This window comes from Trichophyton benhamiae (genome assembly GCF_000151125.1).
Source record: "Trichophyton benhamiae CBS 112371 chromosome Unknown Abenha-G-c-176a04.f1, whole genome shotgun sequence".
NCBI lineage: Eukaryota > Fungi > Ascomycota > Eurotiomycetes > Onygenales > Arthrodermataceae > Trichophyton > Trichophyton benhamiae.
Window position 1 is genome coordinate 627,025 of NW_003315107.1, and position 16,859 is coordinate 643,883.

Here is a 16,859-nt window from a genome sequence, read left to right on the forward strand (position 1 = left end):
GCGTAGCTTGAAGCTCGTATGGGCTGTTGCTTGAGTGGTGATGATTTTGGTGCTGACCGGCGGCATAGTTGATGCTGGTAGCCTGTCATTGACAATGGGGCGCTTGCGCCGCCGGTGGCCAAGGGCGACCAGGCATTTGAAAGTCTGCCACCCAGGACAGCCGTGCGGATTGGCGTATTCATGGCTATGTGATGGTTCAAATTGCTGGTGGTGAAGTTGATGCTCGCGAAGTTCTCGACGTCTTTTTGCCCAAAAGCAGCATTTCAACTTGCCAAGATTTTCGCTGAGCTAAGCCGTCCGGGAGGCGTTAAAGTCACATGATATATGTCTGGAGAATATACGCCCAGTGAATATATATTGATTACTAAGTAAACCACATTTCCTCATAACACAAAACGCAGACCACAAGCTGGGTGACTACGGAGTACTTATGCAGTATCATTCTACTATATCGCAGGCAGCTAGTTGAACATTAGATTAGTGTACTTGTATTCTTGCTGCGCGAATCGATTACTGGACTCTCATTACTAATAGCTTTTCCCGCTACTTTCTCCACTCAGTGGACCTGAATGTATCACGTGATATAAAAAGCAAGGGTGGGCGGGAAACCGTGACAAAGACAGAAGCTGGATACGAAAAGGACCCAAGCCTTCGATTGACACCAGGCTGTGCCCTTCAGACGGTTACGGGCCTTTCAATCCACATATATTCTGGCTACAATCTCACTGAACACCAAGTTTCTACTTTTGCATGCGCCGACAAGGCCCCTCCGCTGCCTCGGTGACTCATTTACTTTCTGCGCCAGACATCCCCTCCTTTTGTACCCAGAATCTGGGACTAGGAGAAGCTGGAAAATATATCAGCCTTAGGGCGGCTGATGTCCCTCATGACAATGATGATTTGTTTCGTTATTACATATACCACTGCTCAACTACCATCACTTATCAACCTGTGCCGGGCTAGGCAATGATGCATCTAGTACTGTGCTCTTCTCCTTATATTAGGCGGACGGCTGAGCTTCCATGAAATTGATTCTACAGGCACTAAGACTGGAAAGAAAAGTTATCATTCAAGCCGGAACACCCGGGTTGATTACGTCGATTGAAGAATACAAAGGTGACAAAGCAAACAAATAAAGGAAGATGCCTCGCCCGAAGAAGCCAGGTGCTCCGGAGCCCAAGAGGAGAAGTAGGAAAGGCTGTTGGTATGTCACTCTCTATATCTAGGTTATATTATTAAACTCAAAATGTAATCTGATTATCTAGATAATAGGCCATGCAAAGCTCGGAAGGTTAAGTGGTAAGTTCGGACTTGTTTCATGAAAGCCTAGCATACAAATCAACTCTTATTGTATCAGGCTGTCGCATATATACTTGAATGCTGACTAAATGCAATAAAGTGGTGAGGAAAAACCATCTTGTATCAATTGCAAAAGGCAAGGTGACAAGTGCGATTATAGCATCCGGTTAAACTGGGAAGGACGTGCAAGGAAACGAGCCGCTGCAGAAGATACTGGACTCAATAGAGAGTCGATACCATCACCATCATCACCGGCCACACCCAACTCAGCAAGGGATCGGGCAAGCGGCTCCCCAGCATCCTCTGTAAAGCACATATTCATGCCTATACAACAATATCTAGGACCGCATTTGGATACTAAACAGCAGTCAGATCATGGCGAGGCCCTTTCAGAACCATTTGGTAGCCCTATAATCTCAGTTAATGATAGTCAGTCACTATCTGGGCTAAGTGCTTGCCTACCTAGAACATCAGCGGACCTAGCGTGGTTGCCGTACACACCAAATTCTAGTTCGTATGCTTCACCAGGGCAGTCTACCTCTCCATCACATTATCAGAAAATCACTGCAGGGGAGAGTAGTGAGGTTACCTCACCCAGTTCCTCTACCCTTGCCCAGCATATTGACCCTCAACGTCTATCAACGACGGCTCATACCAACTATATACCCACATCTAATACCGGCATGTTTCGTGCTTCTGAACTGGCCATAACAGAGTCTCCAGCATCTTGCATGGCGGAGGAGACATTACTGCAGTTTCCATTAGCTTCAAACACAAGTGGTGTAAACACGCCTGCAGACATGCATCGTGTTTCGGTCAACTCTTTGCTATCAGTACCTTCCGGACCGGACTCAAGCGATGGAAGGAGTTATGGATTAGACTGTGGTCAACCAGATCTAGACGTGTATAGAGATGCTGAACTTTTAGCTAGTTTGCGTGATACACCCACGAGTGGTATAAACAGCCTCAAAGCCATTCAATATCAAAAAGCTTCTAGCGGTACGGCCACACCATCCTCTTCGCAAGAAGATATATCCGCCGGACTTCATCGAAGCGTGACTACTGTTTTTTCTAAAGGAGGCTATTATGCCAAACCTGTCCCTATACTTATACCACGCTTATTATCCCCATTACCTCCCACATTACTTGAAAGCCCAATAAATATGCTGTACTTCCACCATTTCATAAATCATACAGCGCGGATTCTGGTGCCTCATGACTGCCATTTAAATCCGTTCGCCACGGTCCTACCTGCAAGTATGCTTAGTTTCTTTCATACCTTTCATTTTCTTACAAAATGGTAGCACTAATAAGCATATGCAGTGGCAATTGCAGACGAGAATATTCTAAACCTCTTGCTGGCGTACTCAGCGAGCCATAGGTCCCGACTTTTGGGCCATGCCGAACCATATACACGAATAGCCCGATGGACTAGCGGCGTCTTCCCATCACTCCGCCATGCACTCGGTGATCCGCGAAGAAGGACCTCTGCTGCCACATTAGCTACAGCGATCATGCTTGTCTCCCTGAAAGTTATATCGCCTAGCACATTCGAAGTCCCCATCCGGTGGGAGAGCCACTTGATGACGGCTCGGGAGATATTTTTAACACGTCAAAAGACCGACCCGGGCCATTTTACTGGGAAGGTGAATACGTTTCTGCATCGCTGGCTTGTATATCTTGATCTCTTCGGTAGCCTTTCATCCAGACGCGCTGAAGCACCATTATTTAACGGCACATATTGGCCCCTTGATACCGCAACGGAATATCCAAAGAACTCCATTGACCAGGAGTTTGAGGTAGACTGCTTTACTGGCTTTACTCCCCGATGTTGTTCATTACTAGCGCGGCTAAGTGCACTCACGCATCAATGCGACAACGTACGAGTAGATCCAGCCGGACGACTCTTTACGAGCTGGAACCCACCCGCGTCTGTGCTAGCGAAAGCCGAACGGCTACTTCAAGACATGGAAGATGCAGGTCCTGAACGTAGGTCGATGCCCATGACACACCATGGGAAGCTGGTAGATCATGGCATGGCTGCAATGGATGAGGCGTATCGACTTGCCGGGATGATCCACCTCCATCGAAGGGTATTGGGGCGTGAAACCTCAGATCCCATCGTTAAAGGTTTAGTAGATGCACTCTTTGACTCTCTAGATCAAGTGTCTCGTGGTGGACAAGAAGAAGTGTGCATATTGTTCCCGCTGTTCACTGCTGGGTGTGAGAGCCAAAATGAGGACCAGCGACGGCAAGTGAGCGAGCGCGTCCAGGGATTTGAGAGTGTTGGCATGAAGCAGGTGAGTCCCGGCGAACTTACTATCCATCACTGAGCGCTTCTAACTGCCCCTAACTATAGATACGAGGAGCAAGAAAGCTCATGCAAAAGTCCTGGCGGGTAGGCCTGCCGTGGAATGTCCTTGCCGACGGCGAGTTCCTAGCATGATGCCACGTAACCTCAGCTGTACATATATTTTATTATTATCTGTTTTACATAATTTGCGTTCACTCATCAGATATGCATCTATTGGATAGATGAGGCTGCACCTAGCCGCCGGTGTGCATTTCGTCTGGATGCTCCCGTCTGGATGGCGCGCTATTATTAGATCCGTGGCGGCTAATGCAGCGCATCTCGCGTCTTTTCGCCCCGCCAGCCGCGCTAAATAAAGGCTTCTCCGGCTGCTTCATCCGGTCAACTACATCATTTTCCCATCCTCCTGGTTCTGCTCTAAAGTCCACCCTTCATCCTGTTCTCTCGCATACAACAGCGCTTGCTTGCGTCTCTTAGCTTTGTCCATATACTTTCATAGATACTCTGCGTGTCTTGTCTTTCTTTGCTACTGCGCAGTGCCTCTCATTGAGCATTGTCAACATGGAATGTGAGAGCTCTTTCTCTTACCTTATTGCGGTTGAAAGGATTGATTATACGAGCTAAAAACTTTTACCCTGGTTTCCTAAATATAGTGTCACCCGATGTGAAAGCATCTTATACTACCATAATTGATTCTATTCTGGCTAGCAGCGATCTTACAACCATATCAGAAAAGCGAATTCGCAGGGGCTTGCAGGAAACTACCGGTCATGACCTAACACCTTATAAGGTCGGTGGTTACCCCAGATTCCAGGCCCTCCATCCTTCCCTGTATTACTGCCAAACTAGCACGCCGGTATTGACAGCTACACAGGCTACTCTCAAGGAACTGATCATGGAGCGTTTCGACATGTTTGCCGAACAGTCCAACGCTGTCGCAGTCCAACCACCGCCCGTCACCTCCTCCGTACCTGTCGCTAACGGTAACTCCCTGCCTTCGCCGCCGCAGAAGCGCAGCGCGGACCCGGAAGGCATACCAGATGTAACAGATTCCTCGCCCCCTCCAGTAAAGAAGCGGAAAGACGACGTGGTAGACTCGGACGCTGCCTATGCAGCGAAATTACAGGCAGAGGAGAATCTACGTGCTCGGACAACACGTGGCGCCAACTCAAGGAAGACCGGAGTAGTCAAGAAGAAACGAAAGAACACCTCCAAAACTGCGAAAAAAGTGAAAGCTTCCGATGATTCAGACGTAGATGGTTCTGCTGCGGAAAGTAAAAAGGAAGTGAATCGCACGGGTGGTTTCCATGTATGCAACTTCGTACCATGTCGTCTACCCCATATATTTCGGGCTGCTATTGACAATTTCATCTACAGAAACCACTGGCACTCTCACCTGCGCTATCCGCTTTACTTGGAGGCGAAGTGACTGTCAGTACTTATATCTGCTGTTTAACCCTCCCGATACTAACCTGGGCGCATAGCTGTCGAGACCTCAGACGGTGAAAAAGGTCTGGGAGTACATCCGTGAACATGAGCTTCAGGATCCAAATGACCGTCGCCAGATCCGATGCGATGACCTCATGCGCCCCGTTTTCAAACAGGATCGCATACACATGTTTACCATGACAAAGGTACTCAATCAAAATCTCTATGACCTAGAGGAGTGATTTGTCGGCCCCACCATCCTACTATCCCCGTTACATTTGCCCTCTCAGCGTTATAACCATTCACGATAACGACCCTGTACTTTCCCTGGAGGTCTGCTTACTCCCTCCTCTCCCTTCTCCTCTCTTCTTTTCTCCCTTTTTCTTTTGTTATTGCTCGCATCAGCAGTCTAGCGACGGCCTATCCAAATTCTGGGAAATTTCCGTCCCATCGATCTTTCTATCTTTTTAACCGGGCGTCAGTGGTGCATTTTATAGGAGATATCTTGTAACTAGCTTGGAGTTTGCGGTAACCTCAATGAAACAGAACAACTTCTTCTTAGACCCAGCACTGCTAGTTATCGCCCTTCAAATTTGCTCTCCGTCTCCAGCTTCTCTACTCCGTACTATCTGCCGTCTTCGTCAATGCCCTCATCGTCGCCGTCTGTCTGTGTTGCTGGCTCTTTATATGCTGCGAGTCGACTGCATCGACGGAACTTGCAGTTACCGTGCTGCGCTAGTCCCGATGTGGAATGGCCCACACAACGTTCTTTTGCAGCTTTTTTTCGTCCACATAAAAAAAAATACCAGATTTCTTCCTCCACCACGAACTTCGCCGTCGCCTTGCTTTGCCAGTCAACTTGTCCCGCTGCCGCTTGCGAGACGCCAGATCGCCACGATGTCGACGTTCGATACCTTGACCGAGCAGGACCTGCAGCAGGATGAAGTCGAGATCGATTTCTCAGGCATGCCCGCACACATCCCACCCCCAAAAAAGACCCTAGTGGAAGAAGCTGAACTAACAGCTGTTGGTGTGCAGATTTAAAGGCTGAATTCGAAGTCCGACTGGAAGAAGGACTCGATACCTTCGTCGTTTTCGACGGACTCCCAATCGTCTCCGAAGATAATAAGGCGAAGTTGATTAAGTTTTTGTTGAAGAAAATAAAGAAGGATGGCCCCTCATCCAGCAATATCGACCCGAACCGCCAGATTTTTCTACCCATGAATGAGAATGGAATGTCCGAAGGGTAAGGCTCGGTGTATGGGTTGAACAATGGAGAGGTTGTATGGTACATAGCTAACTGGGGTTATTTTTTCCCTTGCTTACAGTTTCGCTTTTGTTGAATATGACACCCCCGAGGAAGCCTTTGCCGCCATAAAGAGTCTTCACGGAACCCCTCTAGATAAGAAGCACACCCTAGCAGTCAACAAGCTCACTGATATAGACCGATATGGACGTGAAGGCCGGATAGACGACGAATACAAACCTCCCAAGATCGAACCGTTCCAGGAAAAGGAGCACCTTCGATCATGGCTGGGCGATCCCAATGCCCGCGATCAGTTCGCAATGTACCGCGGTGACAAAGTTGGTGTGTTTTGGAATATGAAGAAGGACCCTCCAGAGAATGTTGTCGACCGAGATCACTGGACCCAGCTTTTTGTACAGTGGTCTCCTATGGGTACATACCTCGCTTCCGTACATCCACAAGGTATCCAACTCTGGGGAGGTCCCCAATTCAGCAAACAAAAACAGTTCCCTCATCCTTTCGTCCAGCTTGTGGAGTTCTCTCCCCAGGAAAACTACCTTACCACATGGTCTAGCCGCCCGATACAAATAGAGGGAGCACCTGGTGTTTTGTCATATGATGAAGACGGCAAGAATATAATCATCTGGGATATTACCACCGGAAAGCCTCTCCGATCCTTCGTCAGCCATGACCTGACTGCCCCCGCCGGCGCCGATGACGCTGCTGCTCAAAAGAAGAAAGTACAGTGGCCTGCGTTTAAATGGTCAGCGGATGAGAAATATGTTGCTCGTATGCTTCAGCACCAGTCCATATCTGTCTACGAGCTACCTCGTATGAACCTTCTTGACAAGACCGTAGTCAAGATTGAAGGTGTTATGGATTTCGAATGGTCCCCTGCTACTGTACAAAGGGAAGGTGTCAAACGCTATGAGCAGCTTTTCAGCTTTTGGACTCCTGAAATTGGAAGCAACCCTGCTAAGGTTGGTTTGATGAGCATACCCTCAAAGGAGATCGTTCGTACACGAAATCTTTTCAATGTCTCCGATGTGAAGCTACACTGGCAATCCCAGGGTGCCTACGTTTGCGTCAAAGTTGACAGGCACTCCAAGTCCAAGAAATCCATGGCTACTAACCTGGAGATCTTCCGAGTGAAAGAAAAGGGCGTGCCAGTCGAGGTTGTCGACTCACTAAAGGATACCGTCATAAATTTTGCTTGGGAACCCAAGGGTGATCGATTTGTCCTCATCACAACTGGCGAGGCCATCGCGGGCTCTGCTGTTGCTCCAAAGACTGCCGTCTCTTTCTTTTGCCCCGAGAAAGTTAAAGGTGGCGCTATCGGTAACTTCAAACTCATCCGCACCATTGAGAAGAAGACAAGCAATGGAATCTACTGGTCTCCCAAGGGCCGATTCGTTGTCGTCGCTACCGTGCATTCACAGCAAAACTTTGACCTTGATTTCTGGGACCTGGACTTTGAGGGTGAGAAGCCAGAGAGTGAGAAAGATCTTTCGGCCAATCTACAGCTCATGAAGACTGTCGACCACTTTGGTGTGACTGATGTCGACTGGGACCCAACTGGTAGATACGTTGTCTCCAGCGCCTCTGCCTGGACGCACTCGGTATGTATACGTTGACGAAAAGCATTTTCAATTCATCTCGATCAATGCCATAGCTAACCCATAAATAGCTTGAAAACGGCTACAATATTCACACCTTCTCCGGTACAACATTAGCAGAACACCCCACTGAGAAGTTCAAGCAACTCCTCTGGCGCCCGCGACCTCCAACATTCCTTTCAAAGGAAGAGCAAAAACAAGTCCGCAAGAACCTCCGCGAATACTCTCGCGAATTTGACGAAGAAGACAAGTACGCCGTCGATATTGCCAACACCGCCATAGTCGAGATGAGAAAGAGAGTCCTCAGTGAATGGACCGCCTGGCTCAGAAAGGAGAAGCAAATGATTCTCGAGGAAAGAGAAGATCTCGGTCTGTCTCCGAACCCAGATGATGACATCGTTGCTCAACCCAATATCACTGCCGCTGAGGGCGATACAGTGGTAGAGGAGATTGTCGAGGAGATCATCGAAGAAACTGAAGAGATCATTAGCTAATTGCATGCATTTGCTGTTTTTGTGTTTTCCATCGCGTTTTACATTTTACTTTTCTTCTCATTTCGACACTAATCCTTTTCTATCATATCATGTCATGTCATGTCTTTTTGTACGGTTACGTCGAAATGAGAGGCGCAGGAAGGACAGAAAAGGGCGGAATACCTTTGAAGGTTTCTGATACATTTGTTTATTCGGCCAGATACATCTATGGTTGCAATGAATCATCATAGAGATTTCACCCCCTTTTTCTTGTTTACTTATATCATTCAGTTACGACATTCACGGTCGATAACCCGTCACAGGTATTGGCCAAACCATGCCAGTGCCTGAGCCAGGGCCTGCTCCTTTGCAAACATGATATCCGGTTTAGACAGGTCACCACGAACAGCAAATCCATGAGACACTCCCCCATAGAGAGTGATCTGGTATGGCTGCTTTGTTTTTGCTAGGATCTCCTCAGACTCATGACGCAATGCGGTGGTTAGGATCTCGTCAATTTCTAGACAACCAAATATTTATCTGTCAGAAGCGACCTATGCGTGCAACTCAGAACTGGAAAACGTACCTGCTGCTGCGATGGATAGTGGCCCTTCGATAGCAGATAGCTCGTCCCTCGAGACGAAAGATGGGTGTGCCGTGAATCCAGCGTCTAGCTTTCCATCTTTCAAAAATCGGCATACATACTATAGAAACAACGTTAGGATCACTAGATTCATACTCAAAGCCATACAATCATTTTCATACCTTTCCACCGAAGCAATACCCAACACCCCCAAGCCTCTCAACTCCATGTTCCTCTCGCAGCATCTTGATAGTAGACTCAATGACGGGGTCAACAGCATTGGTACCATGCTTTGCAAACCACGCCTGACGATCAAATCCAGAATTTGGCTCGAACACAGCAGGCTTGAGACTGTCACCACGGAAAAGGTCTGGAATCACCGTGAGATAGCCTTGGGACGCCATGTAATCAGCAAGGAGCTGGGCATTGATGCGAATGCCCATGACATCTGAGAGAATGACTATCGCCTTGCCGGCCTTCTTGCAAGATTCCTTGGGATGAGCGAAGTAGACGTCGACTATGGTCTGGTTAGTTCGCTTTCGTCCATTACGAATAGTGAAATGGAGGTATAAGAGGTATAGAATAGACGAAGTGCTTACGGTCTCCCATCTTCTTTATCTCCCCCGTGGCAGTGCCCTCATGGATAAAGCCCCTGATACAGCATTCTCCTGGGGGGTTGGACGCCATTTTGAACAGCTCGAATGGTCAATCTTGAATAACTGTGTCAGCTATGAAATGGATGAAAGAAATCGAAACCAGTTGCTCCCTTTCTCCTGTATATATACCTAGACTTGTTGGCTCTATAATCCTCTTCGTCGGGCGAAACCACCGGAGATAACTACAAGTATTTAACTCCATCCACGGGCCGGCCTTAGGCTGCCACCGAGGAACACGCACATCCTCTGCGAGAGCGCTGACGGCATAGCACGTCCCGCCTTGAATACGAGATTCAGGAACATTCCTTTGCCCTCTTTCCCTAAGCTCCCATGGTGGACAGGGGGTTCGCGTGCTAGTTAAGCTCTTCGAGTCTTCCTCGATCCTTCGAGTCCTTCGGAAGGCATCAAAAAGTTGGCCCGACTCGGCAACTTTTTCGGGCCCCAAGAACTAGTCGAAACTCCCTGCCCGACAGCCGGAACACTGACAACCAACTGCGAAATGTCTCCGAGGCTTTGAAATCCAAGGTCCAGTGTTCACAGTGGCCATGGAGCAACTTACATGTCCGCTACGGCGACATTTCATGGACAGTCATTGCTGTGCCTGCAATATCTGCCATGGAGGAAGCTGCTATAAAAGATAACCACCATGCTGCCCACCAACAGCTGCCAGCATCAATCAGCAGTTGAACTTCATTGACTGTGCTATTATTCTTCACTCTCGATCAAAACCAAGATACCCAGCTCGATATACGATGAACAGCCCAGTCAAATACCTGGTGACCGGCGCGTCCAGCGGTCTGGGGGGTTCTGTTCTAGCCACGCTATATAAAAACGTCTCTGACCCATCACAGATTGCAGCTGCATCCTCCAGGCTCGAGACGGGCCAAAGACTCCAGCAGGATTATCCTGGGATCCAATTTCGACGACTCGACTACAATGATCCAAAGTCGCTTGTGGAGTCGCTGACTGGTGTCGAACGTTTCTTCTTCGTCTCCAGCCCTGAAGTGAACACCGAGAAAAGGAACAAGCAGCATGAACGAGTAGTTAAGGCTTCTGTTGGAGCAAAGGTCGGCCATGTATGTCATTTACATCTTTGGATAATTATTCTCTCCCTTTGTGCTAATAGGTTTTCTATGCTAGGTATATTACTCCAGTCTTGCATTTGGGGGTTATGGTTCCGAATCCAAGGCTTCCGTCCAACAAGCCCACTTGGTGACTGAAAGGCTTTTAGAAGAGTATGTACTCTATTAACTACTCTGGGCCCTTTTATACTGAGTAAAATGAATGTTCTGACCGTAGCTACATCTAGGTCTGGGTTACCTTATACCTCCGTCCGTGAAGGAGTGTATATCGATGCCTTTCCTGTCTTTGTGTTCTGGTATCCAAATACAACTACTATATATCTCTCTGGCGACGGCCTTGTTGCCTTTGCTTGTCGAGATGAACTGGGTGAAGCCACTGCTCAACTCATGCTGCGTCATCCAGAGGGCTTGAACCTGAAGAATAACATTGCCTTACTCACCGGGCCACGAACTTACAAGCTAACGGATGTCATCAATGCTGTGTCTGAGGCTACCGGCAGGCAACTTGAGATCGAACACGTGTCAAAGGATGAATTCCCTCGCATTATGGCCTTGGAGGATGCCAGAGAAGGTAGAGGGCGGAAATCAGAAGCCTTCTTCAGGAGCTGGCAAAGCCTGGTGGAGTCTATGGAAAAAGGGGATACTGCAACTGTGGACTCCTTGATGGGTGAGTTATTGGGAAGACAGCCGCGAGATGCTCTGGAGTATGTGAAGAAACTGGTAAAGGATGGAGCAGATAAGGGGGGATATACATGGCATCAAAATTATTAAATAAGAATGGGAGTAATCTCCCGATTTGTTATAGAAGTACAAGAAGATAAAAATTAGATTATAATTCCCCCCTCGGGCCAAAGTTATTGTGAACTACGCAAAAGGGTTCAGCTCAATTCCTCCGAGTGACTATGTATTGAAGTCGATGTTGAGTACTGGAAGCCTATGGAGTCCACTCCCCAGCAAGCCAGCGGTTGAAAAAGTCCAAAGCGTTCTCGGGCTGGTCATATGGAACCCTGTGGCCAGCCTTAAAGACCTGGAGAAAAGCAAGGCCATTATGATACTTGACCCGACCCAGCGGCCACTTGTTAACGCTATGATAAACAACGCTGAGGTTCTTTCGTCTGAAGATATGGCGGCCAGGCCACTGGAGAGCCTCTGTCCATTCCTTGACGCCGAGCCAGTTGCAGATATAGTCAGCATCACCAGCATAGACGAGAACATTGACATCCTTCAAGATTCCGGGGATCTTGCGGTGGAAGGGCTGGTTGTAGTCTCCGTGGGCGAAGAACTGGCTGCTTATATGATTGCTGCACCCTTTGAAATGTGAGACTTCAGCACCGATAGCTTTCTGAACATGGCGCTGGTTGAGGTACTTGGCGATCCAGCCCAGGATAGGGTAGCAGAGGTCTTTAGGGTCTTCGCAGCGACCACGGATATCGTAGATGCTCTGACCAGTCCGGGAATATGGACGGACGAGAGCGTCCTTGCAGAATTTGGCACCCTTAACACAAGTAGCAACATCTGTAGGCTTGTCATAGCAGCGCTTGATTTCTTTCTGGCATTGTGGAACGGCGGCCTCCATAGCTTTGCAAGTAGGCTGATCCAAGACAGCACTGTACCCGCCCTTTCCACAGGCCATGGGCGGATAAGATGCGAACTGGGTGTAAGGGTCGGTCATGCCGTTTCCAATAAGGACAGACTTGAACTTGATATTGGACCTTTGTTTCAGGATGTCTGCGCAAGTACTGGAATGTAGTGACCAGCGTAAGATTCTCCTGCGATATGGAAGTCCTGGAGGGCATATTGAGGAAATTTCTTGAAGAACAGGGTCAAGAAAGCAAAGACATCCTTCGAGGCCGATGGAGTGTTGAAGGCACCTGATTTACCGTAAGAGAATCCAACGTTGACGGGCTGGTCCAAGAAAATTATAGAAGCCCTGTTATTCCAAGAGTTAGGATTACGAGTGAGCTTGAGGTCCTGACCAACTCTGGCTGGCCCCAACTCCATGAATAAGCTGGTCATAGATGAGCATCCTGGGCCACCGTTCAACCAGAGAATAACAGGGTCATATTGTGGATCACGTCGAGACTCAAAGAACCCTGGACACCAGAAGGTTAGTAGCTATTCTACCATAAAGGAGGCATGCGTGAACGATGACATACAGAAGAAAAGGTGCTGGCCATTCTTTTTATTGTCTAGATAGCCACTGTATTGCGTAACGTTGTCGACACCGAGAGAGCTGGGGTCCACAGTCTTGAATCTCATTCCGTACTCCTCGATACCTGAGGGCTTGTCTTTTCCTTCTTCAACCCAAAGAGTATTGACGGATTTTCCCTCAAGCTTACCGTCCCACTTCTCATCAGGTTCGCGTTGATGAGCTGTAGGAGGGTTGAAGTAATCGTCCAATTGTGCACCGGGTATCTCCCCCTTAATAGCGTCCCAGACCTCCTTCTCCTTGCCTTGCAGCATATCCTCCGTGAGGGAGCGAGGTTCATAGGAGGCCGCCAAAGCGTTAGCAGCTCCCACAAGGAGCAGTGAGAGAAGCCCCTTCATAGCTGGTTGATCAATGCGGCAAGTAAAGATAAGGGTGAAGAGGAAGGATGATATGTCAGAGGAGTTTGCTATGAACTACTTGGATAGCTGCATGGTATTTATCGAGGGAGAGAACCATTCTTATATTCTTGGGCTTGGATGCTCTGAGTAATGGCTGTAGGAATGTCTTAGGGATACCATATCCACAACAAAAAGATATCGGGAGTTGAGCTGTCGATCAACAGACAAGCTATGGGATAATGGAGCCAAAAGGATTGCGCTCTCACTAGCAGATGCTTGTTCAATCCGCATCAAAGGGTATGACCAGATTGGTTGGAGCTTCCACGGCCCGAATATAAAATTCTGGAATCCATATCACGATGACGTTCGGGGCGTATATGCAGCACCAAAGGATAGAAATCTCCGGCATTGCCTCCCTAGTAACAATGGTATATATTATGGTAGAGAGTGGTAAAGTCTTCCGCAGTAAGAGTGAGGATATGACTTAGATGAACGAAGCAGCTCAGTGAGCGTCTGCTTCACGCTCTCCGCAGAGTAAAAGGAAGAAAGAGTACTTGCAGCTCAGGATGACAGCGTGGGCTCTCGTATGCAGAGTAACCCGAACGCTTCCCCTGCCCCTATCCTTCTTCTGGAGAGTAAGGAGGTCCAGGGCATGCCTGGTATGCGGAACTCAAGGCGAACCAACACCAGCTCAATCGCAGTAGTATCTGACGTACACGCCCACAGAGCATGTAACTGAGGGCCTAGGTGAGAGGAAAGTAGAGATTCGCCTCCCACAGGGCTGACTAGTCAGTCAGTTAGCTTGCTGCTCCGAGTCTGTTCGCATAAAAGGAGGCTGGATATCTGGATGGATGAGATGGGGATGTGAAGAGTGGACGTCGAATTTGGCTGGAGAATAGTCAACTTGGGAGCCATCGAGGGAGTAGCTTAGGCAGTTAGCTAGTTGGCTACCATATTCCAGTGCAGTGCATTCAAAACACGCGCCAGCCGCCGGACAGGCCAGGTAACTAACTAGTTAACTAGTTAGTTAGCCTAGTCAAGGATGCAACCGTGGTTCAGCCGTACAATTAGACAGCCAGTCAGCGACACTCACGCATGCTCTGTGTTACTGCGAGACCTTCACAGCCAGAAGAGTTGGATAACTGGCTAACTTACTTGACTGCTTGGCTAGTTAGTTAGTTGGTTCACTGCATTGATTGTCGATCTGATGATTGACGGTGTACGCTATGGTTAGGTGCATCCGGGGAGCCACTGGCTCTCTGGTTAGCACTCGCAGCATCCGTATCGCCGTTATGATCTGCGTTAGTGTTCGGAGAGCTTGGTGGCTGCCGCCGTGAAAAGGAGCATTGAAAATAGCCAGGGAACGCCGCTGGAGAGGAATAGAAGACCGGTCATCAAGATCAGCCTGATGGCCATACAATTCTCTCTTGTGCATAATGATAGCTACTAGTTAACTACTCTGTGAGTCTGTTGGCAGCAGTGTTATCGATACATGAAAGATCACGGCCCGACCTTAAAATTATAAACTAGCATACTCGTCGCAAGTCTCGGTCAGTTTGCTGCGGGTTCCGGGTTCCTGGTCACAGACTGGTTAGTTAACTCCGTAGTGGAATGCTTGAACTCGGTGCGGAACAGGGGTCTCACCATTGCACTGTGTCCGGCATCCGGAATCCAGAAGAGCCTGGACTCAGGGAATGCCTTGTGCAGCTCATAGGCTGTCTGGGGAGGGCACACGATGTCATAACGCCCCTGAACCATAGTTGCTTCAAAGCAGGTCAGCGGCGGTAGTTCCCTAGTTAACCCATCCCCCCTGAAGATACAGAGAGAAAAAAAAAAAAAAAAAAAAAAAAAAAAAAAAAAAAAAAAAAAAAAAAAAAAAAAAAAAAGGTCAGAAAGTCAGGGCTTACTAGGGATGTGTCTGATCCGGTCGATATTCTCCTTTTTCAAGAGAGCACCATGCTCAAGCCAGGCATCGTTCATAGCATAGTGGAGTTCCATCGAGGCGTGTGCCAGCGTCCAGTCATCGTCCTCGAGCTTCTTCAGGCTCTGAGGGTTCTGGCGCAGCTCGCTGATGGACAGCTCCCACTTGTTCCATGCCTTGGAAGCGCTGATGCGTGTCTCTCTGTTGTCGGACAGGAGCAGCTGGTAGTACGAGCCTACGATGTCAGCTCTGGCCGGCTCTGGCAGGTAATTGACGAACTCCTCGTAGGCGTCTGGGTATAAACGGCCGGCCACGATGCTTCGAGACCACTCCAGCTCTTCTCTGCGGAAGGTGAAGATGCCTCGCAGGACGAGAGAGCCAACGACCTCTGGATGGGCCTGCGCATACACCAGCGCCAGGGTCGACCCCCACGAGCCGCCGAAGACCATGTGCCACTTCTCGACGCCCATATGCTTGCGGATGGCTTCGATGTCCTCGACCAGGTGGTGCGTGGTGTTCTCCCGCAGCTCCGAGTTTGGCAGAGACTTGCCGGAGCCACGCTGGTCGAACAGGACGACGCGGTAGACCTCTGGATCGAAGAAGGTCGTGTTGATCTTGGTGCAGTGGCCGCCGGGCCCGCCGTGAAGGAAGATGACTATAGGCATCAATTCGTTCAGTAACTGACTAGCCAGGGAGCGAGCAGGTGCTGGTTATCTGTTGACTCTCACCTGGCTTGCCGTCTTTCTTCCCATACTGCTCGTAATGGATCTTGTGGATGGATCCCACCGAGAGGAAGCCCTCGTCGAAGGCGTCCGCATGGGAGTATCCCGGGTGAAGGGCCGGCGAGCTCATCGTGGCTATGCTTGTGTGAGCAGGTGGTCCTCTTGTTGTTGGTTACAGCAGTTGGATATGCAGCCCGAGCAGCGTCAATTGCCTGGACTCTCAGCAAAGCAGTTGTCAGTTGTCGAGCAGCGATGGCGTCTGATATTTCGCGAGACAGATCGATACCTGTCAAACCAACTAGTTTTATCGGCTTCCCCGCCCCCGCGGCCGTCGTTTCTTGGGTAACTATTAGTTGGCTGGTTATTATAGCTGGCGTGTTATGCGTATAAACGGACCAGGGGGTGCCTGGTGGGCGGGCTGGCGGCAAGCCAAGGGTATTTACACAACGCCGTGTTTGATATTAACTATTAGTTACTCAGGGCAAGGGGCAAGAGGACTCTGTTTGATTTCTTGTACTTTATTATGTACTTGGTAGCAGTAGCATTTGGCTGTCCTTGACTTCCTTTGAGTTCCTTCGCTGATGGCAGGGCAGGCATAGCAGCGAGCCGGCCAGGGGCTGGATAGATGCAACTTGATACAGTAGAAACCACAGCAGATTCACACAGAGACAGGCTGTGAATGAAGCATGTCAGCCTCTTAACTACATCTTTATCTCTCCAGAGCTGCAGACTTCCCTTGTTTCTTCTCTGTTGTGTCGCGTCTGCTGCTCTGTGTAGCCCCCCCTGTTACCTCATATCTCGTATCTTGCAGCAGGATGCACACATCAGATGGCTGGGGAGAATGAATAGGACAAGTCCCTTGCATTCCTTCTTATGGCATGGAAGTATACGGGCTGCTCCTAGATGGCCGCAGGCATATTTCGGAGTGGTCTTGCTGCACATTCTGTGAGCGTAGTGCGAGGCGTAGTAGTACTA

The 16,859-nt window shown here is 49.0% G+C and overlaps 7 protein-coding genes across 7 annotated transcripts; 4 read left to right on the top strand and 3 right to left on the bottom strand.

Moving 5' to 3' along the window:
* Positions 1-1,142: 1,142 nt before the first annotated feature.
* Positions 1,143-3,745, top strand: ARB_07156 (uncharacterized protein; the record flags this gene model as incomplete). Its single annotated transcript, XM_003014548.1, has 4 exons — positions 1,143-1,204; positions 1,400-2,556; positions 2,623-3,599; positions 3,659-3,745. 4 exons carry the CDS (start codon positions 1,143-1,145, stop codon positions 3,743-3,745), a joined length of 2,283 nt encoding a protein of 760 aa, XP_003014594.1.
* Positions 3,746-4,505: 760 nt separating this feature from the next.
* Positions 4,506-5,280, top strand: ARB_07157 (uncharacterized protein; the record flags this gene model as incomplete). The annotated part of the gene is made up of 2 exons (XM_003014549.1): positions 4,506-4,919; positions 5,095-5,280. 2 exons carry the CDS (start codon positions 4,506-4,508, stop codon positions 5,278-5,280), a joined length of 600 nt encoding a protein of 199 aa, XP_003014595.1.
* Positions 5,281-5,575: 295 nt separating this feature from the next.
* Positions 5,576-8,394, top strand: ARB_07158 (uncharacterized protein; the record flags this gene model as incomplete). The annotated part of the gene is made up of 4 exons (XM_003014550.1): positions 5,576-6,068; positions 6,098-6,284; positions 6,367-7,903; positions 7,972-8,394. 4 exons carry the CDS (start codon positions 5,576-5,578, stop codon positions 8,392-8,394), a joined length of 2,640 nt encoding a protein of 879 aa, XP_003014596.1.
* Positions 8,395-8,690: 296 nt separating this feature from the next.
* On the bottom strand, positions 8,691-9,643 carry ARB_07159 (dienelactone hydrolase family protein; the record flags this gene model as incomplete). Its single annotated transcript, XM_003014551.1, has 4 exons — positions 8,691-8,893; positions 8,960-9,077; positions 9,139-9,473; positions 9,556-9,643. The coding sequence occupies 4 exons, from the start codon at positions 9,641-9,643 to the stop codon at positions 8,691-8,693; spliced, it is 744 nt and encodes a 247-aa protein (XP_003014597.1).
* A 721-nt stretch (positions 9,644-10,364) lies between these two features.
* Positions 10,365-11,465, top strand: ARB_07160 (NmrA-like family protein, putative; the record flags this gene model as incomplete). Its single annotated transcript, XM_003014552.1, has 3 exons — positions 10,365-10,688; positions 10,753-10,847; positions 10,922-11,465. 3 exons carry the CDS (start codon positions 10,365-10,367, stop codon positions 11,463-11,465), a joined length of 963 nt encoding a protein of 320 aa, XP_003014598.1.
* Positions 11,466-11,628: 163 nt separating this feature from the next.
* On the bottom strand, positions 11,629-13,532 carry ARB_07161 (uncharacterized protein; the record flags this gene model as incomplete). Its single annotated transcript, XM_003014553.1, has 4 exons — positions 11,629-12,422; positions 12,449-12,787; positions 12,851-13,316; positions 13,419-13,532. 4 exons carry the CDS (start codon positions 13,530-13,532, stop codon positions 11,629-11,631), a joined length of 1,713 nt encoding a protein of 570 aa, XP_003014599.1.
* A 1,605-nt stretch (positions 13,533-15,137) lies between these two features.
* ARB_07162 (uncharacterized protein) lies at positions 15,138-16,826 on the bottom strand (the record flags this gene model as incomplete). Its single annotated transcript, XM_003014554.1, has 4 exons — positions 15,138-15,846; positions 15,891-16,230; positions 16,361-16,653; positions 16,708-16,826. The coding sequence occupies 4 exons, from the start codon at positions 16,824-16,826 to the stop codon at positions 15,138-15,140; spliced, it is 1,461 nt and encodes a 486-aa protein (XP_003014600.1).
* Positions 16,827-16,859: the final 33 nt, after the last annotated feature.